The sequence below is a fragment of the Equus przewalskii genome, chromosome 26, assembly GCF_037783145.1.
Source record: "Equus przewalskii isolate Varuska chromosome 26, EquPr2, whole genome shotgun sequence".
In the NCBI taxonomy this organism is placed as follows: Eukaryota; Metazoa; Chordata; class Mammalia; order Perissodactyla; family Equidae; genus Equus; species Equus przewalskii.
Window position 1 is genome coordinate 1,892,774 of NC_091856.1, and position 22,307 is coordinate 1,915,080.

Consider the following 22,307-nt stretch of genomic DNA (forward strand, 5'->3'; position numbering starts at 1 on the left):
AGCGGGGGCAAATGCATAAATCCCCTATAGAGGGGATGATCAACTTTGGAGGAGTAAGGGACGATTTCTTGGAGGAAACAGTATTTGATCTTGAAGGATATATAGGAGTTTAACAGAAAGAGAGGAAGGAGTATGAATTCTTGACAGAATAGTTTGTACAAAGACATGGGATTGTAAAGTGGCATGCTGTACTTAGGGTGGAGTCAGGAGGTATGGTGCAAGGGGGAAATAGCAGATGAGGGGGGTGAAAGTTTAGCTGGAGATAAGTGATGAAGGAACTTGAAGGAACTCGAATGCTCCACTAAAGTGTTTTGGCAAAGGAGCTGTCAAAGTGTTTTACATTTTTTTGTAACAGTTTTTTTTTTTGTTTGTGCTGTTGAGTTGTGTACCCTGTGTACGGTTGCGACCCTGTCTACAGCAGAGCAGAATCCCACTTAGTCTTTTTGCGCCATCCTCTCACCTTCTAGCACTATATCAGACAATGCTTTGTTGCTGTTCATAGAGTTTTCATGGCCAATTTTTTTTGGTAGTGGGCTGGTCAGATTCTTCTTCCTAGTCTGTCTTAGTCTGGAAGCTCCACTGAAACCTGTCCACCATGAAGACCCTGCTGGTATTTGAAATCCTGGTGGCATAGCTTTCAGCATCACAGCAACCACACAGCCGCCACAGTATGACAACCAACAGACGAGTGGTGTGGTTCCCTGAGCGGGAAACGAACCTGGGCCATGGCAGTGTGAGTGCCAAATCTTAACCACTAGTCCATTGGGGCTACACACGACTTGGTAAGTGAGGGCATTTAGGAGGCAGAGAGAGAGGAGACTCACAGAGAATATTCATAGTTTGGAAAACCATGAACAGGAATAGCCACAACAGGCAAAGCCAGTTGAGTGGGAGGGCCAGGAGAGGAGACAAATGTGGAGTTTGGTGCTGACATACTGAGCACGAGGGACCTGTGGCACGTTCAGGAGACGTTCAACAGGATACTGGAGATCCAGGTCTGAAGTTCAGGAGAGAGGAGGTTCTAATCCCAGCAATGGTGGGCAAAGGGTTTAGGGCAAACTTTTCTGCTGAAAACAACCAGAAGAGCTGGGGAAAAAGTTCAGAACACTTCTTTGAAGGCATCAGAGGACTACCAAATCAGTGAGGAACTGGGGCCCAAGTTCTAGGAGAGGAGGGAAGCCAAGGAAAGTGAGCCTCACACTTGGAGCCAGCTTCCTCTCAAGGAGATTGTTAGTTCTGAAAGCAGAGGCCGAGAAGCTGAGTAGAGCTTCCGTGAACAGGGCTGAGGAGAGCAACACTTGAGGGCCTGCCAAGAGGGAGGGGCCCTGATAAATGTACCAGGCTTTTTGTTGGGACCCTGTGGGCTACACGCTAGGAATAAAGGTGAAAGTAGACTAAAGCCCAGCTTTGAGTCATATCAATCCTTGGTTGAATTAAAGTGATCCAGGCTTTCTGGGGCCCTTAGCCTAGAGCAGCCCAAGACAAGCAAAAGTGAATTCTCTGTGATGGAAAAAATTCCATCCAAAAATAACTAAGCACGTAAAGACGCATGCTCAGAGACATTTTCAGGGACAGACAACAGAAATCCCGGGGGATTCACATAATGGTGTTATCAGACCAGATTTAAAATAGCTATGACTAAGGAGTTCAAGGAAGTGAAAGAAAATATCAAGAATTTCAGCAGTTTGAAAATCTGAGAACTCAAACTTACAGTATCTGATACTAAGAATTCAGTGGATAAATTTAGTAGTGGGTTAGACATAGCTGAAAAGAGAATTAGTGAGCCAGAAGATAGAGCAGAAAAATATTCAGGCTGAAACACAGAATCAAAAGGATGAAAAACACAGAAAAGAACATAAAAAAACATGAAATATGAGGAATAGATTTTATAAAGATTTAATTTTAGCTATAAGGAGAGGAGAGAATGGAGCATTGTTAGGAGAGAAAATGGCTAAGAATTTCCCAAAATTGATGTAGAAAATCAAGACACAGATTTAAGAATCAACATTAACTCCAAGGAAGATAAAAATACCCTCCCTAAACGAATTTTTAAAAAATCTACAGGCCTCTTGTGCATTTTAAATTGACATCTAAATTTTTTCATAATAATTAGTTGCAAGGGATGTAATTTCTAATATATTGTAAATATCGATTCTTTTCAATAAAATCGTTCCATTGCTCTTTTCAGTGTATCCAATGGCACCTAGATAGCATGGTGATTTGTTACCATCATACATTAAAAAAATACATGACAAAGCTTTTCATTAAGAAATTTCAGATTCTAACTTTTGCTCCATGAACAAATACTACCATTCCGGCACTTGTTTCTAAGTTCTATCATATTAGAATTTTTTGTGTTGAAAGACATTTATTCATCAACTTAACAGACTTCTTTGTAACATAATCTTTGTACATAATCTTCTATGTAATATAAATATTGACTTTTAAAAAATATCCCATGACTATAAGGCTCTGACTGTTAAAATTTTGTTTCGGACTGACATTATTGTAAGTACTAGTAGTATACATTTAATTAAAGCAACAAAATATACCAGAAAATTTCATAAATAGTTATTCAATATAAAAAGTATAATTTTATTAGAAATTCCTGCCTTAAAGAGATAGATGAGCTTGTGTTATCTATTGCTGTGTTATAAATTATTATAGAACATAGCACCTTAAAATAAACATTGTTTCACACAGTTTCTGAGGGTCAGGAATCTGGGAGGGCTTCACTGGCTGGTTCTGACCCGGCATCTCTCCTGAGGATGCAGTCATGCTATTGACGGGGCAATAGCTTTCTCAAGCCATTGAAAGCTTGATGGGGAAGAGTAATCCACTTTCAAGGTTGCTCACGTGGCTGCTGGCAGGAGGCCTCAGTTCCTTGCCACATGGGCCTCTCCAAAAGGTTGCTCAAGACACAGACGTCATCATCCTCCAGAGTGAGTAATCCAAGAAAGAAAGGATGACCAAGACACAGGCGTAGTATCTTTTTAATAACTTTATTGAGATATAATTCACATACCATGCAATTTACCCATTTAAAGTGTACAGTTCAATGGCTTTTAGTATATTCACCGAGTTGTGCATCTATCACCACTGTCAGTTTTAGAACATTTTCAGCATTACTCCCAAAAAGAAATTTTGCTCATTTAGTCACCACTGAGTCTTCTCAACTCTCCCACCTCCAACATTTTTTCCATCGGACTTCCAGAAAGAGAGGAGAGACTGTAGAGCTGGGAAAACATTTGAAGTAATAACAGCTAAAAACTTCCCAAATTTACCAAAAGACATAAATCTACAGATTCAAAAAGCTGAGTGAACCCTAAACAAAATAAAGGCAAAGAAATTTATAACCACATGCATCATAATAAAACTGTTGAAAACTAAAGGATATTAAAAGATCCTCAAAACTGCCAGACAAAAATAACATATTATTGACAGAGAAACAATGATCTGAATGATTGCTGAATTACCTCAGAAACCATGAAGGTCAGAAAGAGGTGCTAGCACAACATTTTTAAGGTTGCTGAAAAAAAGAACTATTGAGCCAGAATTTCATATCCCGTGAAATAACCTCCATAATGAAGACGAAATAGAGACATTCTCAGAAGAAGGAAAAGTAAGAGAATTCAGGGCCAGCCAACGTGCTCTAAGAGAATTGCTAAAGGAATTTTTTCAGAGAGGAGGGAAATTACACCAAAAGCACACCTGGAACATCAGGAATGAAAGAAGAGCAACAGAAATTACAAACATCTGGGTAAATATAATAGACTATTCTTTTTCTCTTAAGATATGCTTGATGTTTGAAGGCAAAAAACAAAAAACAACCTTAACAGTGTCTGCTAGGATTTCTGTGTAGGTGTAACATATAAGCCAACTATCAAATAAAGGGAGAGGGTAAAGGGACTGAGATGGCAGTAAGGTTTTTATGCTCCATCAAAGTAGTAAACTGTTAATTTCAAATAGACTACAAAGTTCATTATGTATATTGTAATCCTGAGGACAACCACTAAAAACTTTATACAAAGAGTTATAGTCAAAACACAGTAAATTAAAATGAAACAGTAAACAATGTTCAAATACTCAGAAGATGGGAAAGAAGACAGAGGAATGAAAAAGAGGGGAAAAATAGAAAACAAATAATAAACTGGTAGACCTAAATCCAAACATTATCAGTAATGGCATTAAATGCAACTGTTTAAAACACTTCAATAAAAAGATCAGAGGTTGTCAGAATGATTAACAAGACATGGACCAATTATATTCTGTCTATGAGAAACTCACTTCAAATATAGTGATATAGATAGGTTCAAAGTAAAAGGATGGAAAAAGACACTGTGCAAACACTCATATCAGACAGACTAGACTCAAAGCAAGAAACATTACAGGGGATAAAGGCATATATTACACAATGATAAAAGGGCCAATTCACAAGAAAACTTTACAGTCCTAAATGTGTATTATGTAACAACAATGACCTCAAAATACAGGCAGCAAAAACTGACAGAAGTGAAAGGAGAAACACACAAATCCACAACTATAGTTGGAGACTTCAACACTCTTCTCATAAACCTCTGTAGAACTCACAGAAAGAAAATCAACAAGGATATAGAAGGAATGAAGAGCACCATCAACCAACTGGATCCAACCAGCATTTAGAGCACACTCTATCCAACAGTAACCAAATATACATTTTTTTCCAGTGCACAAGGACAGTTCACGAAGACAGACCATGCCCTGGGTCATAAAACAAACCTTAACAAATATAAGAGTTGGAAAAAAGTACAGTGTATGCTCTCTGCCCATAATGGTGTCAAAGTAGATATCACCAACAGAAAGATACGAGGAAAATTCCAAACCTTTGCAAATTCAACACTTCTAAGAAATCCACGAGTCAAAGAGGACGTCTCAAGAGAATTTAGAAAATATTTTGAACTGAATGAATGAAAATACAAATATAGAGTGTGTGAGATGTAGTTAAAGTCACTTTTAGAGTAGAATTTATAGTATTAAATGCTTACATTATAAAAGGAGAAAGGTCTCAAGTAAACAAGTTCCCAACTTAAGAAACTGGAAGAAGAGGGATAGAGGAAGAAAGAAAACCGTCCCTATTTGCAGTTGATGGGACTGTCTGCAGAGAAAATGTCAAGGAATCTACCCAAAAACTCCTAAAATTAATAAATGAGTTTAGCCAAGTTGCAAGGAACATGATCAACACACAAAAATCAATTATAGTTCTATACAGAGTACTAGCAATGTATGATTAGATACTAAAATTTCAAAAATATCATTTACAATATCTCCATTTGATAACTTTACAAATAAAACCCTGAGTGAATATATAGCAAATAGAATCCAGTAATATTTTAAAGGAATTATATAATTACTTAATCTAATAATTATGCAAAAACATATAGTATTTTAAATTAAAAAAAATACACAACACGTCATAACCAAGTTAGGTTTATCCCAGGAACAGACGGAGGGTTTTACATTGACAAATTAATAATGGGGACTTGTCCTATTAATAGATTAAAGGAGAAAACATGCTACTTTCAGTAGATGCAGAACATTCAATATCTATCACGATAAAAAACTCTTAGCAAACGTGGAAAAGAGGAAATCTCTGCAAAGAAAAAAAACAAGTAATTGTTTATACATGATCTAATTGTGTATGGAAAGTATGGACATGTCTACAAGTAAGTTATTAGAAAGTTCTTTACATATTCCGAACCCAACTCCTTTGCCAGGTAGGTGATTCTCAAACATTTTCTTCAATTTGTGGCTTGTCCTTTCATCCTCTTAACAGTTTCTTTCCCAAAGGAAAAGATTTTCATTTTGATGAGATCTAATTTGTCAATTTTTTAATGGATCATACTTTTGGTGTCATATCTAAGAAATCTTTGCTTAACCTCAGATTACAAAGATTTTCTCCATGTTTTCTTCTAAAGTTTTGTAGTTTCACATTTTACATTTAGAGCTGTGATTCATTTTGCCTAGAGAGAAGATATTTACATGGACAACTGATAACGGGCTCACAACCAGAATATCTGAAGATCTACAATTTACTAAATACAAATTCAACATATAGAAATCAGCTATATTTCTATAGACTAAGTATAAAAGGACGAAATGAAATTTTTAAAAATACAAATATGTATATATGTGTATTTATATGTACATATAATGTATGTACTATATATACCCACACACAGACACATAATTCTAAAATGTCAAGTTCCTAGGAATAAATCTAACCAAAGTTGTGTGGGTCTTCTACAGTGTAAAGTATAAAACTTTAAGAGAAATTAAAGAAGACTCCCCAAAATGGAGAGATATACCATGTCCATGAATTTTAAAAATTGACATTGTAACTCAATGAAATTTCCCTAAATTGGTCTATAAATTCAGTACAATCACAACCAAAATCCCAACAGGTTCTTGGTAGATCTTGACAAGCTAATTCTAATCTGTGTAGGAGATGATCAAGCTATGGTATTGGCACAGCTCAGACAAATAGACAATGGAGTGAGAGAGCCCATGAACACACCCACTCGTGTATGGACATGTGATTTACAACACAGGTGGCACTGCAGAGAAGGGGGAAAATTGGTGCTGGGTCAATTACATATCCATCTGGGAAATTCGTGACCTCTGAGTAGAGAAAGATTTCTTCAAGTATCAATAAGCAGTAACCAAAAATGAAAAGACAAATCAGACTAAGTAGATTAAAATATATGAGTGAAAAGGCAAGCCACAGAGTGGGAGAAAATATTTTCCACATGTGTAACTGAAAAAGATATTTTCCACATGAACACCTCCAGAATGTATTAAGAATTCCAACAAGCAAATAAGAGAGGACAGTCAACCAAATAGAAACAAGAAACAAATGTTTCCCAAAAGAGGAAATCCAAAAGGCCTATAAACATGAAAAGGTCTTAACTAATTATCAGTCAAGAGAATGCAAATGAAAATCACATTGAGTACTATTCACGTCTGATTGGCTATAATTAAAAAGTTGGACAATACTAAGTATTGGCAAGCATGTAGAGCAACAAGACTTCCTGTACACTGCTGATGGCAATGTGAATTGGCACAATCGCTTTGCAAGAGTCTGGCATTATCTAGCAATGAAGACAGCAATTCCACTCCTAGGTATGTGCCCTGGATAAACTTGAGTACACCTGCACCAAGATACATTCACAAGAGCAGCATTGTTTGACACTGCCCAAACTGGAAACAACCCAGATGTCCATCAACAGGAGACTAGATAAATAAAATGATGGATTCCTGTGACACAACACTATACAGAAGAGGAATGGAAGGAAAAGAAAGAATGCTGAGCAAAGGACAAAGAGTACAGTGTCGTCAGGAGACACTTGGGGGGCATGGTGGGAACAGAAGCCAGGCTGAGTGGGTTAGAGACTGATCTGGAGCCAGAGAGCACAGACAACATTCAGGAAGCTCAGCTGAGGAAAGAGATGGGCAGATGGCAAGAGGCAGACCTCAGAGCTGAGGAGGGTTTGCTTTCAGGATAGGGCAAACTTGAGAATATGTGTGGGATGAAGAGAAGAATCGGGAAGGGGATGTGGAGAGAGAGGGAACCAAGGAGGCTGAGAAGTTGTGAGGGGACACAATGAAGACACAGCGGAGGCACGAGCTTTGAATCGCGGAAGGACACCTCTTCCTCCGAGGTGCTCAACAGCAGGAGCTCTGGGGAGAGTTTTGGTGGACACGGGACTGTTTGTGCAGCTCAGGTCATCTGACTCTATTTCTCTCGAGCTCTGGTGCCAGAATGAGAGGTAAGTGGCCAAGAAAGAAGACAGGGGAAGAGCGGGGCCCCAGGACCCCAGAGAGGGCTGGAAAATCAGCTGTGGGGAGTGGCCTCTGGAGTCAGAGAGAAGGGACTCAGTGGTCAGCTAAGCCTGGTGGGGTGGGGAAGGGGCAGCTGGGCTTAGCTGCATTGATCCGTAAGACCCTGCTCTTCCAGCTGGAGGACGGTAGAGAGGTGAGCAGAGGAGGGGGCTGCCCAGGGTTGGAGAAGTGAGAAATGTGGGAAAAGTTCCAGGGTAGAGAGGGTCAGCTGTGAAGTCCAAGGTCCTGGCCTGGAAGGAGGAAAGTAAGGCCTGGGCAGAGGGTAGGCTTTGAAGAGAGAGGCCAGCCAAGAGAGAGGTCAAGAAGATGATGCTGAGCAGGTGGAGGAGGGCGGAGTGAGGAAAGGAAGGAGATGGAGCAGATTTGAACCATGGGGATATGTACAGTATACGGCATTGTCTGATAAGAGCCACTAGCCTCCTGGGGCCTTGTGCCTGTGGCTAGTCCAAACTGAGCTGTGCTCTAAGTGTAAAACACACACTGGATTCCAAATACTTAGTATGAAAAAAAGAACATTAGATATCGTATTAATAAATGTTTACATTGAATACTTATTTAAATGATAATATTTTCGATATATTGAGTTAAAATTAAAATTAATTTCACATGTTTCTTTTTACCTTTTTACTGTGGCTACTAGAAATATTTAAATTACTCATGTGGTTTGCATAACACTCCCGTTGCAGGGCACTGGCACAGATACGCCCTCCCAGGGACATGGATTGTCTCTATCATGCCTGTGGCCCCAGCACCTGGAACAGGGCCCTGCACAGAGAGACCTCAGTGATGGTGTGTGTGTGAAGTGGTCATTGGAGGAGAAAGTAAATTCATGGATGAATGAGAGACGGGATGAATGAGGATTCTACAGCTGTTGCAGGACACGGTCAGTTCCTTCTAAATTGCTGAGGATTATGTCTGAGTACACACATGACGGAAAGGGAAACAGAGGGAGTTAGAACTGAGGAAAGCTCACTGAGGCTTTGAGGGAGGGGATCTCAAAGAGCATTTGATGGGACCTCACTTAATATAAGGACCCAAGAGCCTGGACCCTTGCCTCACCCATTTTTTTCTTTCTAAAAAAGTACTCCTGTAGCCCTTTAATATATGCCAGGGACTGTCCTTGGCATTTTGCATGTATTAACTCATTTAAACTTCATGTCACCCTGTGAGGTAGGCACTCTTATTGTCCCTCTTTGACAGATAAGGAACCTAAGGCACAGAGATGGTAAGTAACTCACCCAGGATGACCCAGTAAGTGGTGTAACTGGTATTTGATCAGGCCATCTGTCCCCAGCGTCTATACCCTAACTACTACACCACCCTGTCTCTCTCATCCTGTCATCTCGCCTCATCCCCAAGCTGCTCTCCAATAGAGACACAGGTTTCTTTTCTCTCCCTTGATGACCTCTCGATCACCTCCAGTCCCTCAGACTCACATTCCTGGAGAAAGTTCTCCATGAAACTTGCTCTCTGGAAACAAGTGTTAAGTAACCCCCAAGTGCCTCACAAATGAGTCACAAACACATCACAGCTGCGTGGTCGAATACAACAGCCAAGTCACCCTGCCTCCCTCATTCCCTCTGCCTCATCCCCGAGCCTGGCCCACACCGCCTTCTCCCTTCCCAGCCAGGAGGCTCCTCTCCCAGACCTGGCCTTGGCCCACCTGCCTTCCCGGGCAGACTCGAGGGAAGTGAGTGTTGGAGGAGCCTGAGGCCTCACAGCTCTAAGCAACTGCTTCACCTGTCAGTCTAGCACATGCTGCCAGGTGACTGCAGGGGACAGATCAGGGGGTTTCCAGACACCACCCTGGCCAGTGCCCGGGAGATGCCTCAGTCCCCTCCACCAGGAACTCCATTCCACCTCAGCTTGGATCCCTCCAGTGAGAGCAGCCCTAGCCCAGGATCTCCCCTTCAGGGCCAAACACAGACAGGAACACTAAGAAGGAACCCACAGGCCATCTTCCTCTCTTTCTTTCTCATTAAATTGTGAATAATAATGCATCTAATTATTCTCCCAACTAAAAGTGGTTTAATTCCTTTGAAGAATCTTGCAAGGTAGCTTGGCTAGGCAGCAAGTGGGACAGTCCAGTGCCTCTGGTGGGGGGGCCAGGGTCTTCCACTCGCCTGTCTTTGGGTCCAGCAAGTAGGCGTTTGGATTGATGGTGTAGTCCCTTTTCTGAACATCAGTGGCTGTGGTGACACCCCCACATACAAACACCCTGCCATCTCCGATGGAGCATATAGCATGGGACACATCCAGGGGGCAGCTGTTGGGCAAGAGAGGCAGTAACGTGCTCATCTTGTTGGCCTTTGTCTTCTGCAGGTTGATTTCCATGCTCTGCCTGTGGCTGTGCATGCAGAGGATGTTGTCCTGATTGAAAGAGAGCAGGGGCCGGTGGTTGAACTCAATGGGGAAGGTGATACTCTGGACAACCTCCCCAGTGATGGTGTCAAAGCAGTCCACCACTCCAACTCGGGAGATATAGCCCTTCACCAAGCACCGCCCAGTGACAATGTACAGGTTCTGGTCACCCCTGGTGATCACGGCTGTGCCATCCATAGGGATGCTCATCTTCCCTGCCAGGCACCAGACCTCTTTCCATTCATCATAACAATAGATGTTAGAGACATACTGCCTTGGGGCAATGCTCCCACCCACTGAGTACACTGTCCCCCTACAGGTCACCATGGTGTGGAAGACAAGACCAAGTGGCAGGTCAGGCAACTTGGTCCAGGAATTATCATCCATGTCATACCGCCAAGACATCTTCAGCCCTGAAATCCGGTCTGTGGTGCCACCAGAGATGTAGATGTAGCGACCAGTAGAGGTGGCACTAAGTGCTGCTGCTCGATAGGGCATCTCTGAGAGCTTCAACCACAGGTTCTCCTGGATGACATAGGCAAACACTCCATCGTTGAACTGGCCCTGGGCCTTTTGGCCACCAAGGATGACCACCGAATCAAGCAGGGCCCCTTTCCGCTGGTAGCTCAGCAGGCTGGATGGCCTGTCCTGCTGTCGTTCCACAAGGACACTCTCAATCAGGGATGTGTGGCCTGAGCTGTTCTCCATGTCCATCAACTTGTTGCTGGCAAACATCAGTGTCTTGTTGGAGACGGCATTGAGATTGATGTAATAGAAGAACTTCTTGAAATACTTCTCCCGCTCATCCTTCCGGAAGTACACCCAATGTAGGAGTGCACTGAGAGCCTGGTCCTCATTGAGCACATGCAAGTTTTCATCTTGAAGCAGACGGCCAAAGATGACAGGTGGACAGCACATGAAGTCCTCAGGCATGGAGCCCTCAGGACTGGCCCAGTAGTGGAAGTTGTCGCGGATGCCAGAGTACGCCAAGTCTGATACCTCTTTGAGCCCAAACATCTCGGCCAAGATGAGGTAACGCAGGCAGTTGGCATGGCGGATGGACTTAATCAGAACATCATTACAGTGGTTTCGAAGGCGTGGTGTGTTGAAATACTGGGCCCCACGAAGGAGTTCCTCCACATTCTGCTCCGAGATCACCACCTTGCCGCTGTAGAAGTAGTCCAGGAGCTGGTCCACCGTGGCCGGACTCAGGTAGTTGGGATCAAGGGTGATAAAGAGCTCATTGGTGCTCTTCACATCATTTCTGGAGATGAGGCTTTTCACTGCTGGAGAGATAGCAGCCAGCACGTTGCGATGTGCAAAGAAGACATGGTTGTCCACAGTCAGGGCCACGTCCCAGTACTCTTTGCGTTTCCTCTGTTCATTGAGCTTCTGCAGCAGGAAGCTGTCGTAGTTTTTCTCGGTGAATTCCAATTCCATGATGTTTCTTGTTAGCTGAGGCAGAAGGTCAGCAGCAGGTACTGGAGAAAAGATTCTCTCAGGCCACTGGGATTCAGATTCATGGTCATTTGCAGAGCAGTTGATGGGGGAGGAGTAGAGGATGGGAGAGAGGATGATGTCATAGAGTCGATGAGGTCATCACAATGCAGGTCCCCCTGAGGCCTTCCTCAGAGGCTCAGGGTCTTTCTCCCCTCTGAAGGCTCCAACCTGCCAAGGCCAGGTACCCTATCAGGACTTGGGCCCAGGGCCCAGATCTCAGGAGGAAACTCAGAGATGGGTTATGACTCCTGGGACCTTCAAAGCTCAGTCCAAGGCTGCTTCTGGAATATCAGAGCCAGTTGGGTAGGTGGTGGTGCAAGGAGGGATAAGGGAGGCTGGGGGAAGGAAAGAGATTATTAGATCATCCAGAAGAATCGTCTCAGTGTACAGGAGGGAAACTGAGGCCCAGACGAGAGAAGGGACTTGCCCAAGATCACACAGCCAGTTGGAAATAGAAAGTAGAGCAGGGCCTGGAACCCAAGCCTTCTGGAACTTAGTACTCTTTCCACCCTTCCCGGAAGCTCCTCACTACTCAGCTTTCCCCAGTCTCTGCTTCTCAGGCAAGGAAATAGCTTTCTCTGCCAAGGTTCTGGCCATCAGAGAAGAAAGCCTCCGTCCTTTGGCTTCTGACCTTTGTGGCCACAGAGACCACTCTTCTTTAAAACAGAGGGAGAGGTGGGGACCACTCCATGGAGCAGGGATGCCAGAGTCAGCATCCAGAGAGTGGGGATGGGAGGGCCTCTAAAGCCCTGATTACGTCAGTTCCTAGGCAAACCGGGACGTCCTCTGAATATTTCCAAGGCTCTAGTTGTAAAAGGTTGGGGGCTGCGGTGGGTCAGCTCTCCCCATCAAGTGTGGACTTGGACACATTGCCCAGACTCTCTAAACCTCAGTTTCCTCAGGTGTGAGATAGCTTCATAGGTTGTTAAGAGTGTACATGAGAAAAGACTAGAGAGGGTTAGCACAGAGTTTGGCTCACAGCAAATGTTCAATAAACGCTAGGTGCCATATTGTTGTTAGTGCCCTTGAGTGGATTCGGACTCCTAAAGACCCTGTGGACAGCAGAGCGGAGCCCTGCCTGGTCTTTCTGTGCCATCCTCTCACCTTCTGCTGCATCAGACAATGCTCTGCTGCTGTTCACAGGGTTTTCATGGCCAATTTTTTCGGAAGTGGGTGACTAGGTCCTTCTTCCTAGTCTGTCTTAGTCTGGAAGCTCCGCTGAAACCTGTCCACCATGGGTGACTCTGCTGGTATTTGAAATCCCAGTGGCGTAGCTTTCAGCATCACAGCATCATGCAGATGCCACAGTATGACAACTGACAGATGGGTGGTGGAGTTCCCTGAGTGGGGAACAAACCCAGGCTGCAGTGATGAGAGCACCAAATCTTAACCAGTAGACCACCAGGCTGTCTATAATAGCTCTATTGAAGTATAATTCACATACCATAAAATTCACCCCTTTAAAGCATACAATTCAGTGGCTTTTAGTATATTCATAGTTGTGCAACCATCACCACAATCTAAATTTAGAATATTTTCATTACCTCAAAGAGAAACCCTGTGCTGATTAGTGTAGTGGTCACTCCCAATTCCCCTACCTCACAGCCTATGGCAACCAGTAATCTACTTTCTGTTTCTATGGATTTGACTATTCTGGACATTTCCTGTAAATGGAGTCATACAATATGTAGCCTTTGGGGTCTAGCCTTTTTCCCTCAGCATAATGTTTTCAAGATTCCTCATGTTGAGCCAACCCTGAGGGCCTAGCAGTTAAAGTTCCGCACACTCTGCTTTGGCGGCCCAGGTTTGCTTCCTTGGCACAGAACCACACCACTCATCTGTCAGTAGCCATGCTGTGGCAGTGGCTCACATAGAAGAACCAGAAGAACTTACAACTATACAGAACCATGTACTACGGCTTTGAGGGGGAAAAAGAAGGAAAAAGGAGGAAGATTGGCCACAGATGTCAGCTCAGGGTGAATCTTCCCCTGCAAAAAAAATAAAATAAAATAAGATTCATCATGTTGTAGCATGTGTCAGTACTTCATTCCATTTTACAGCTGAATAATATTCTGTTGTATGGATATATCACATTTTATTTATCCATTTATCAGTTAATGGGCATCTGGGTTGTTTCTACTTCTTGACTACTATGAATAAGGCTGCTGTGAGCATTGTGGACAAATTTTTGTGTGGACTTATGTTTTCAGTTCTCTTGCGGATATACCCAGAAGTGGAACTGCTGAGTCATTTAACATTTTGAGGGACTGACAAACTGCTTACCATTTTATGATTCCAATAGCGATGTATGAGGGTTCTAATTTATCCACATTCTCTCCAACATTTGTTATTATCTGTCATTTTTATTTTAGCCATATGAAGTGGTATCTCATTGTGGTTTTGATTTGCTTTTCCCTAAGGACTAATGATGTTGAGCATTTTTTCATGTGCTTATTGGCCATTTATACATCTCTTTTGGAGAAATATCTATTCGGATCCCTTGCCCATTTTTTTTTTTTATTAATGTTATGATAGGTTACAACTTTGTGAGATTTCAGTTGTACATTTTTGTTAGTCATGTTGTGGGTACACCACTTCCCCCTTTGTGCCCTCTCCCCACCCCCCCCCTTTTCCCTGGTAACCACCGATCAGATCTCCTTGTCAATATATTAACTTCCACCTATGAGTGGAGTCATATAGAGTTCATCTTTCTCTGACTGGCTTATTTCGCTTAACATAATACCCTCGAGGTCCATCCACATTGCTGCAAATGGGCCAATTTTGTCTTTTTTTATGGCTGAGTAGTATTCCATTGTGTATATATACCATATCTTCTTTATCCAATCATCAGTTTCTGGGCATGTAGGTTGGTTCCACGTCTTGGCTATTGTAAATAATGCTGCGATGAACATAGGTGTGCAAGGGACTCTTGGGATTTCTGATTTCAGGTTCTTAGGATAGATACCCAGTAATGGGATGGCTGGGTCATAGGGTATTTCTATTTTTAACTTTTTGAGAAATCTCCATACTGTTTTCCATAGTGGCTGTACCAGTTTGCATTCCCACCAACAGTGTATGAGGGTTCCTTTTTCTCCACAACCTCTCCAACATTTGTCGCTCTTGGTTTTGGATGTTTTTGCCAGTCTAACGGGTGTAAGGTGATATCTTAGTGTAGTTTTGATTTGCATTTCCCTGATGATTAGCGATGATGAACATCTTTTCATGTGTCTGTTGGCCATATTCATATCTTCTTTTGAGAAATGTCTGTTCATGTCCTCTGCCCATTTTTTGATCGGGTTGTTTGTTTTTTTGTTGTTAAGCCGTGTGAGTTCTTTGTATATTATGGAGATTAACCCTTTGTCGGATAAGTGGCTTGTAAATATTTTTTCCCAATTAGTGAGCTGTTTTTTTGTTTCAATGCTGTTTTCCCTTGCCTTAAAGAAGCTCTTTAGTCTGATGAAGTCCCACTTGTTTATTCTTTCTATTGTTTCCCTCAACTGAGGAGTTACAGTGTCCAAAAAGATTCTTTTGAAACTGATGTCAAAGAGTGTACTGCCTATATTCTCTTCCAGAAGACTTATTGTTTCAGGCCTAATCTTTAGGTCTTTGATCCATTTTGAGTTTATTTTGGTGTGTGGTGAAAAAGAATGGTCAATTTTCAATCTTTTGCATGTGGCTGTCCAGTTTTCCCAGCACCATTTGTTGAAGAGACTTTCTTTTCCCTATTGTAGGCCCTCTGCTCCTTTGTCGAAGATTAGCTGGCCATAGATGTGTGGTTTTATCTCTGGGCTTTCAATTCTGTTCCATTGATCTGTGGACCTGTTTTTGTACCAGTACCATGCTGTTTTGATCACTGTAGCTTTGTAGTATGTTTTGAAATCGGGGATTGTGATTCCTCCGGCTTTGTTTTTCTTACTCAGGATTGCTTTAGCAATTCGCGGTCTTTTGTTGCCCCATATGAATTTTAGGATTCTTTGTTCAATTTCTGTGAAGAATGTTCTTGGGATTCTGATTGGGATAGCATTGAATCTGTAGATTGCTTTAGGTAGTATGGACATTTTAACTATGTTTATTCTTCCAATCCATGTGCATGGAATGTCTTTCCATCTCTTTATGTCATCGTCAATTTCTTTCAAGAAAGTCTTGTAGTTTTCATTGTATAGATCCTTCACTTCCTTGGTTAAGTTTATCCCAAGGTATTTTATTCTTTTCGTTGCGATTGTGAATGGGATTGAGTTCTTGAGTTCTTTTTCTGTTAGTTCATTGTTAGCGTATAGAAATGCTACTGATTTATGTATGTTGATTTTATACCCTGCTACTTTGCTGTAGTTGTTGATTATTTCTAATAGTTTTTCTATGGATTCTTTGGGGTTTTCTATATATAAGATCACGTCGTCTGCAAACAGCGAGAGTTTTACTTCTTCGTTGCCTATTTGGATTCCTTTTATTTCTTTTTCCTGCCGAATTGCTCTGGCCAACACCTCCAGTACTATGTTGAATAGGAGTGGTGAAAGTGGGCACCCTTGTCTTGTTCCTGTCCTCAGAGGGATGACTTTCAGTTTTTGTCCGTTGAGTATGATGTTGGCTGTGGGTTTGTCATATATGGCCTTTATTATGTTGAGGTACTTTCCTTCTATACCCATTTTGTTGAGGGTTTTTATCATAAATGGGTGTTGGATCTTGTCGAATGCTTTCTCTGAATCTATTCAGATGATCATGTGGTTTTTGTTTTTCATTTTGTTGATGTAGTGTATCACGTTGATTGACTTGCGGATGTTGAACCATCCCTGTGTCCCTGGTATAAATCCCACTAGATCATGGTGTATAATCTTTTTGATGTATTGCTGTATTCGGTTTGCCAAAATTTTGTTGAGGATTTTTGCATCTATGTTCATCAGTGATATCGGCCTGTAGTTCTCCTTCTTTGTGTTGTCCTTGTCAGGTTTGGGGATCAGAGTGATGTTGGCCTCATAGAATGTGTTAGGGAGTACTCCATCTTCCTCAATTTTCTGGAATAGTTTGAGAAGAATAGGTATTAAGTCTTCTTTGAATGTTTGGTAGAATTCTCCAGAGAAGCCGTCTGGTCCTGGACTCTTATTTTTGGGGAGGTTTTTGATTACCATTTCTATTTCCTTACTTGTGATTGGCCTATTCAGATTCTCCATTTCTTCCTGATTCAGTTTGGGGAGATTGTAGGAGTCTAGGAATTTGTCCATTTCTTCCAGGTTGTTCAATTTGTTGGCATATAGTTTTTCATAGTATTCTCTTATGATCCCTTGTATTTCATTGGTATCTGTTGTGATTTCTCCTCTCTCATTCCTAATTTTATTTATTTGCGATTTCTCTCTTCTTTTCTTGGTGAGTCTGGCTAAAGGTTTGTCGATTTTGTTAATTTTTTCGAAGAACCAACTCTTTGTTTCATTGATCCTTTCTATTGTCTTTTTTGTTTCAATATCGTTTATTTATGCCCTTATTTTTATTATTTCCCTCCTTCTACTGACTCTGGGCTTTGTTTGTTCTTCTTTTTCTAGTTCTGTTAGGTGTCGTTTGAGGTTGCTTATGTGAGCTTTTTCTTGTTTAGTGAGGTGAGCCTGTATTGCGATGAATTTCCCTCTTAGGACTGCTTTTGCTGCATCCCAAATGATTTGGTATGTCGTGTTCTCATTTTCATTTGTCTCCAGATAATATTTGATTTCTTCTTTAATTTCTTCAATGATCCATTGTTTGTTGAGAAGCGTGTTGTTTAGTCTCCACATTTTTGCACCTTTCTCTGCTTTTTTCTTGTAGTTGATTTCTAGTTTCATAGCATTATGATCAGAAAAGATGCTTGATGTTATTTCAACTCTCTTGTATTTATTGATGTTTGCTTTGTTTCCCAAAATATGGTCAATCCTTGAGAATGTTCCATGTGCACTTGAGAAGAATGTGTAACCTGCTGTTTTTGGATGAAGTGTTCTATATATATCTATTAAGTCCATCTGGTCTAATTTTTTATTTAATTCTATTATTTCCTTGTTGATTTTCTGTCTGGATGATCTATCCATTGGTGTTAATGGGGTGTTGAGGTCCCCTACTATTATTGTATTGTTGTTGATGTCTTCTTTTAGTTCTATTAAGAGTTGCTTTACAAATTTTGGTGCTCCTGTGTTGGGTGCGTATATATTTATAAGTGTTATGTCTTCTTGGTGGAGAGTCCCTTTTATCACTATATACTCTCCCTCTTTGTCGTTCTTTATCTGTTTTGCTTTGAAGTCTACCTTGTCTGATATTAGTATAGCGACACCTGCTTTCTTTTGTTCATTATTAGCTTGGAGTATTGTTCTCCATCCCTTCACTCTGAGTCTGTGTTTGTCTTTGGGGCTGAGGTGTGTTTCCTGGAGGCAGCATATTGTTGGGTCTTGTTCTTTGATCCATCCTGCCACTCTGTGCCTTTTGATTGGGGAGTTCAATCCATTTACATTTAGAGTGATTATTGAGATGTGGGGGCCTACCACTACCATATTATGTCTTGTTTTCCGGTTTTCTTCAGTTTCCTTTGTTTCTCGTCCCATGGTTTAATCTGTTCTGATGAAGAGCTGCTACTCTCTGTTGTTGTCCTTCTACTTATCTCCTCTGCTCTTGGTTTTGTAGCCCCTTTTCTTTTTTTTGATTTTTCAGGAATGAGGGTTTTCCTGAGGATTTCCTGAAGAGGAGGTTTTGTGACAATGAACTCCCTTAATTTTTGTTTATCTGGGAAAGTTTTTATTTCTCCATCGTATTTGAAGGATATTTTCGCTGGGTAGAGAATTCTCGGCTGTAGGTTTTTGTCCTGTAGATTTTTGAATATATCATTCCACTCTCTTCTAGCCTGTAAAGTTTCTGCTGAGAAATCTGCTGATAGCCGGATGGGGGTTCCTTTGTAGGTTAGTTTCTTTTGCCTGGCTGTCCTTAGTATTTTCTCCTTGTCGTTGACTTTTGCTAGCTTCACTACTATATGCCGTGGGGTTGGTCTTCTTGCATTGATAAAGTTTGGAGATCTATTGGCTTCTGTCACCTGAAGATCCATCTCTCTCACCAGATTTGGGAAGTTCTCAGCTATTATTTCTTTGAATAGGCTTTCTGCCCCTTTCTCCTTCTCTTCTCCCTCTGGTATACCTATAATCCTTTCGTTGTGTCTCCTAATTGTGTCTGATAATTCTCGGAGAGTTTCTTCATTTCTTTTTAGTCTTACTTCTCTCTCCTCCTCTGCCTGCAGCATTTCTATATTCCCATCTTCCAAATTGCTAATTCTTTCCTCCATATTATCGGCCCTACTGTTCAGTGCATCTAGATTTTTCTTAATCTCCTCTATTGTGTTCTTCATTTCCAGTATTTCTGTTTGGTTCTTCTTTATCGTATCAAACTCTTTTGTGACATAGCTCCTGAACTCGTTGAGTTGTGTATCTGAATTCTCTCTTAACTCATTGAGTATTTTAATGATGGCTGTTTTGAAGTCATCATCATTTAGGTTATATATCTCATTTTCTTTGGGATTGTTTTCTGTGTATTTGTTATTTTCCTTCTGTTCTGGAGATTTAATGTATTTTTCCATATTGCTTGATGTTGTAGATTTGTGCCTCCGCATAGAGATAGAGTTTAGTTGCTCCTTCCACTTGTTTCTGCTGGTGTGGTGGGGGAGGAGCTGTTTATACTGCACCAACCAGGAACCCTATCCGCAGTTGCTAACTGGGCCTGGGCCCCTCCTCGTAGTCACAGTGGTCCTTTGGATTCCCTCTTCTGCCATGGGGGCCATCACGGGGGGCTTCAGGCTGCTGGTGCCTACTGTTGCAGCCCACCTAGACGTGCTCCCTCCTTGGGGTCTGCAATGGTGTTATGGGCTTTTCCAGTGGCCAGGGGTAGGATCACTTATATTTGCCGCTCTGTCACTGTCGGCACCCACAAAATCTCACTTGTCCACTATGGGTCGCAGCAGAGCTATTGGCATCTTCTACAGTCTGTGGTTAGTTCACCTAGCTATGCTACTTTTGTCCCGGGGTCTTCCAGCCTTGTGGCTGCTGGATGGGTGCTCTCTACTAGTGCTGTGCAGAGGCTTTTCCTGAGGCTGCTGTGAGCCTGTAGGGTTTCCCCCTAGGCTACGGAGCTGGGTCACTGGAACTCCACCCAGCCCCAGTCCTGTTCCCCAGGAACTCGGGGAGCCCTTTGCCCTGTCTGGGGGATAACCGGAGATCCTTATTTCAGCGGTAGCTGGTCAGCTGCTGCCCTGCCTGATAGTCTCCTCTCCAGGACCCTCCCGGTGTTGTGGATGCTGGGCGTAGCCCCTCCGCTAGTGGCAGACAGAGAGTTTTGTCTGCTGCCCAGGCGGAACTCTGGAGCTTCCCCTCCGGGGCGCGGAGCTGGCCTCTGGGGCTTCACCCAGCCCCAGTCCTTTCTGAGATCTCCGGCAATCCCTTACCCCACCGTGCAGGCAGTGGTAGCCGGGGGGCCGCAGTACCCTCAGTGATTCTCTCTGGGACCCTCTGGGCGCCGTGAACACTAGGCGGGATCTCCCCGCCAACGGCGGGGCTAGACTCTCCGTGCGGGCTCAGGTGTGTAACTCTAGAGTTTCCCTCTGCATTTAGGAGTAATTGCGGGGGGTTTAGGTAGGGTTCTGGTCACCTGTTTCCACTGTCGCTCCTCTGGTGTGTGCTCACTCCTGCCCTAGGTGTGTGTTGATCTTCTGGGGGCATCCATTGGAAGAAACCCGCTTGCAGGTACTAGGCTGTTCGGTCGGGGTCGGAGAGTTTTCACCTATCTCCACATCCTCCTGGAGGGAAGTCTGTCCGCCTTCTGATGTATAGTCGCGTGGGTCTCTCAGACGTCCTGAGATGCTGTCTGGATATCCTTTGTTAAGCAATGAGTATCCAAATAATTGTAGACTCGAAGGGAGAGAGACAAAGAGGACTACTCACGGCGCCATCTTGGATCCTCCCCTCTCCCTTTGCCCGTTTTTAATTGGGTTGTTTTTCTTTTTATTGTTGAGTTGTAAGAATTCTATAGTTCTAGATATAAGTTGCTTATCAAATATATGATTTGCAAATATTCTCTCTAATTCTATAGGTTGTCTTTTCTACTTTCTTGATGGTGTCTTTTGAAGAACAAAGTTTTTAATTTTTGAAAATTTAATTGATCTATTTTTATAAAACATGAGAGAAGAATCACCCTTTTATCCCTGTGACAGATGGCAATAGTTTGGAACAGTGATTCTCAAAAACTTTTGACCATGACCCACAGTAAGCAGCACATTTTACTGTGTGATCCATCACACTAAACATATTTATAAAACACTGCTTAGCCTTACTCTAAGTGATGCTATTCTCTATTTTAAACGTCTAGCCTGACAACTGTAGTCTTTAGATTGGAGTTTTTAGTATATTTACTTTAAAATTTAAAAAATTAAAAACAATTTTGGGGGGATCATTTCAGCCTAGAAATGCAATTATTAGTTCTACTACCCATTACACTGGATCAAGTAAAAATAGGTAACCCAACTGCTATTTAAACTAAATCTTGTTTTTCTTTATGGAAAATAAAATGTTAATGGTTACTATATCATCTCAAATTTATCACTTAGCTGCAACTCCAAAGAAACGTAGAAAATTAAAGGGATATAACTGTGGGTTAAGTGAATCAGGCTACATTCGTTCATAAGAAGCAATATGGGGGGCTGGCCCCGTGGCCGAGTGGTTAAGTTCGTGCGCTCCGCTGCAGGTGGCCCAGTGTTTCGTCGGTTCGAATCCTGGGCGCGGACATGGCACTGCTCGTCAGACCACGCTGAGGCAGCGTCCCACATGCCACAACTAGAGGAACCCACAATGAAGAACACACAACTATGTACCGGGGGGCTTTGGGGAGAAAAAGGAAAAAATAAAATCTTTAAAAAAAAAAAAAGAAGCAATATGGTTTAGATTTGAACTAAATCCGCATAGTTGTAAGTCGGCTCCACTCTCCATTGTCCAGCCGCCCTTGGGCTTCTTCGTAGGATGTGTGTGATTTTATGTGCAGAGGAAGGCAGAGTGAAGGAATGACAAAGGAGCTTGTGAAGACATGTCTAAGGAATCGAGAGTCTGGAACCTGGAGAATACGTAGGGCATTATCCTCAAGTACCCGAAGGTCTGCCACGAGGGGAGATTATGGGACTTGCTTTGGTGACAGCAGCAGGCAAAGAAATTCCAGTAAGAATTTGGAGATAGAGGTCATACCTTACTCATCTTTGTGCCCCAGCACATAGTGGTCGTGTCTGGAACAAAGCAAGGACTCCGTATATACTTACGATGTTGAACTTATGATATTGAACTTAAGCTCACAATAAAGAACTTTCAGACAAACTCCAAGCTGCCTGACAAGAGAAAGAAGGCTTAGAAATATGGTGGTTTCCCTGTCATTGGAGGTGTTCAGACGTGTTGGACAACCATTCGTGGTACAGGTCGTAGAAGGGAGTGAGACATTAACCTGAACCAATAGTCCTAAAGCTCCTGTCTACCTTAGCATCTGTGGTCCAATAAAAGCGTGGAGGATAATAAATCAATTCTTTGGATGTTGAGAGTAGAGTG

At 42.3% G+C, this 22,307-nt stretch overlaps 1 protein-coding gene across 1 annotated transcript; it reads right to left on the minus strand.

Moving 5' to 3' along the window:
• Positions 1-9,832: 9,832 nt before the first annotated feature.
• On the minus strand, positions 9,833-13,746 carry LOC103544752 (calicin-like). Its single transcript, XM_070594925.1, has one exon. The coding sequence runs from the start codon at positions 11,677-11,679 to the stop codon at positions 9,907-9,909; it is 1,773 nt and encodes a 590-aa protein (XP_070451026.1). The 5' UTR covers positions 11,680-13,746; the 3' UTR covers positions 9,833-9,906.
• Between the last annotated feature and the right edge of the window lie 8,561 nt (positions 13,747-22,307).

Bases quoted from the DNA above. Each gene is read 5' to 3' on its own strand.
- LOC103544752 (XM_070594925.1), bottom strand. From the start codon at position 11,679: ATGGAATTGGAATTCACCGAGAAAAACTACGACAGCTTCCTGCTGCAG.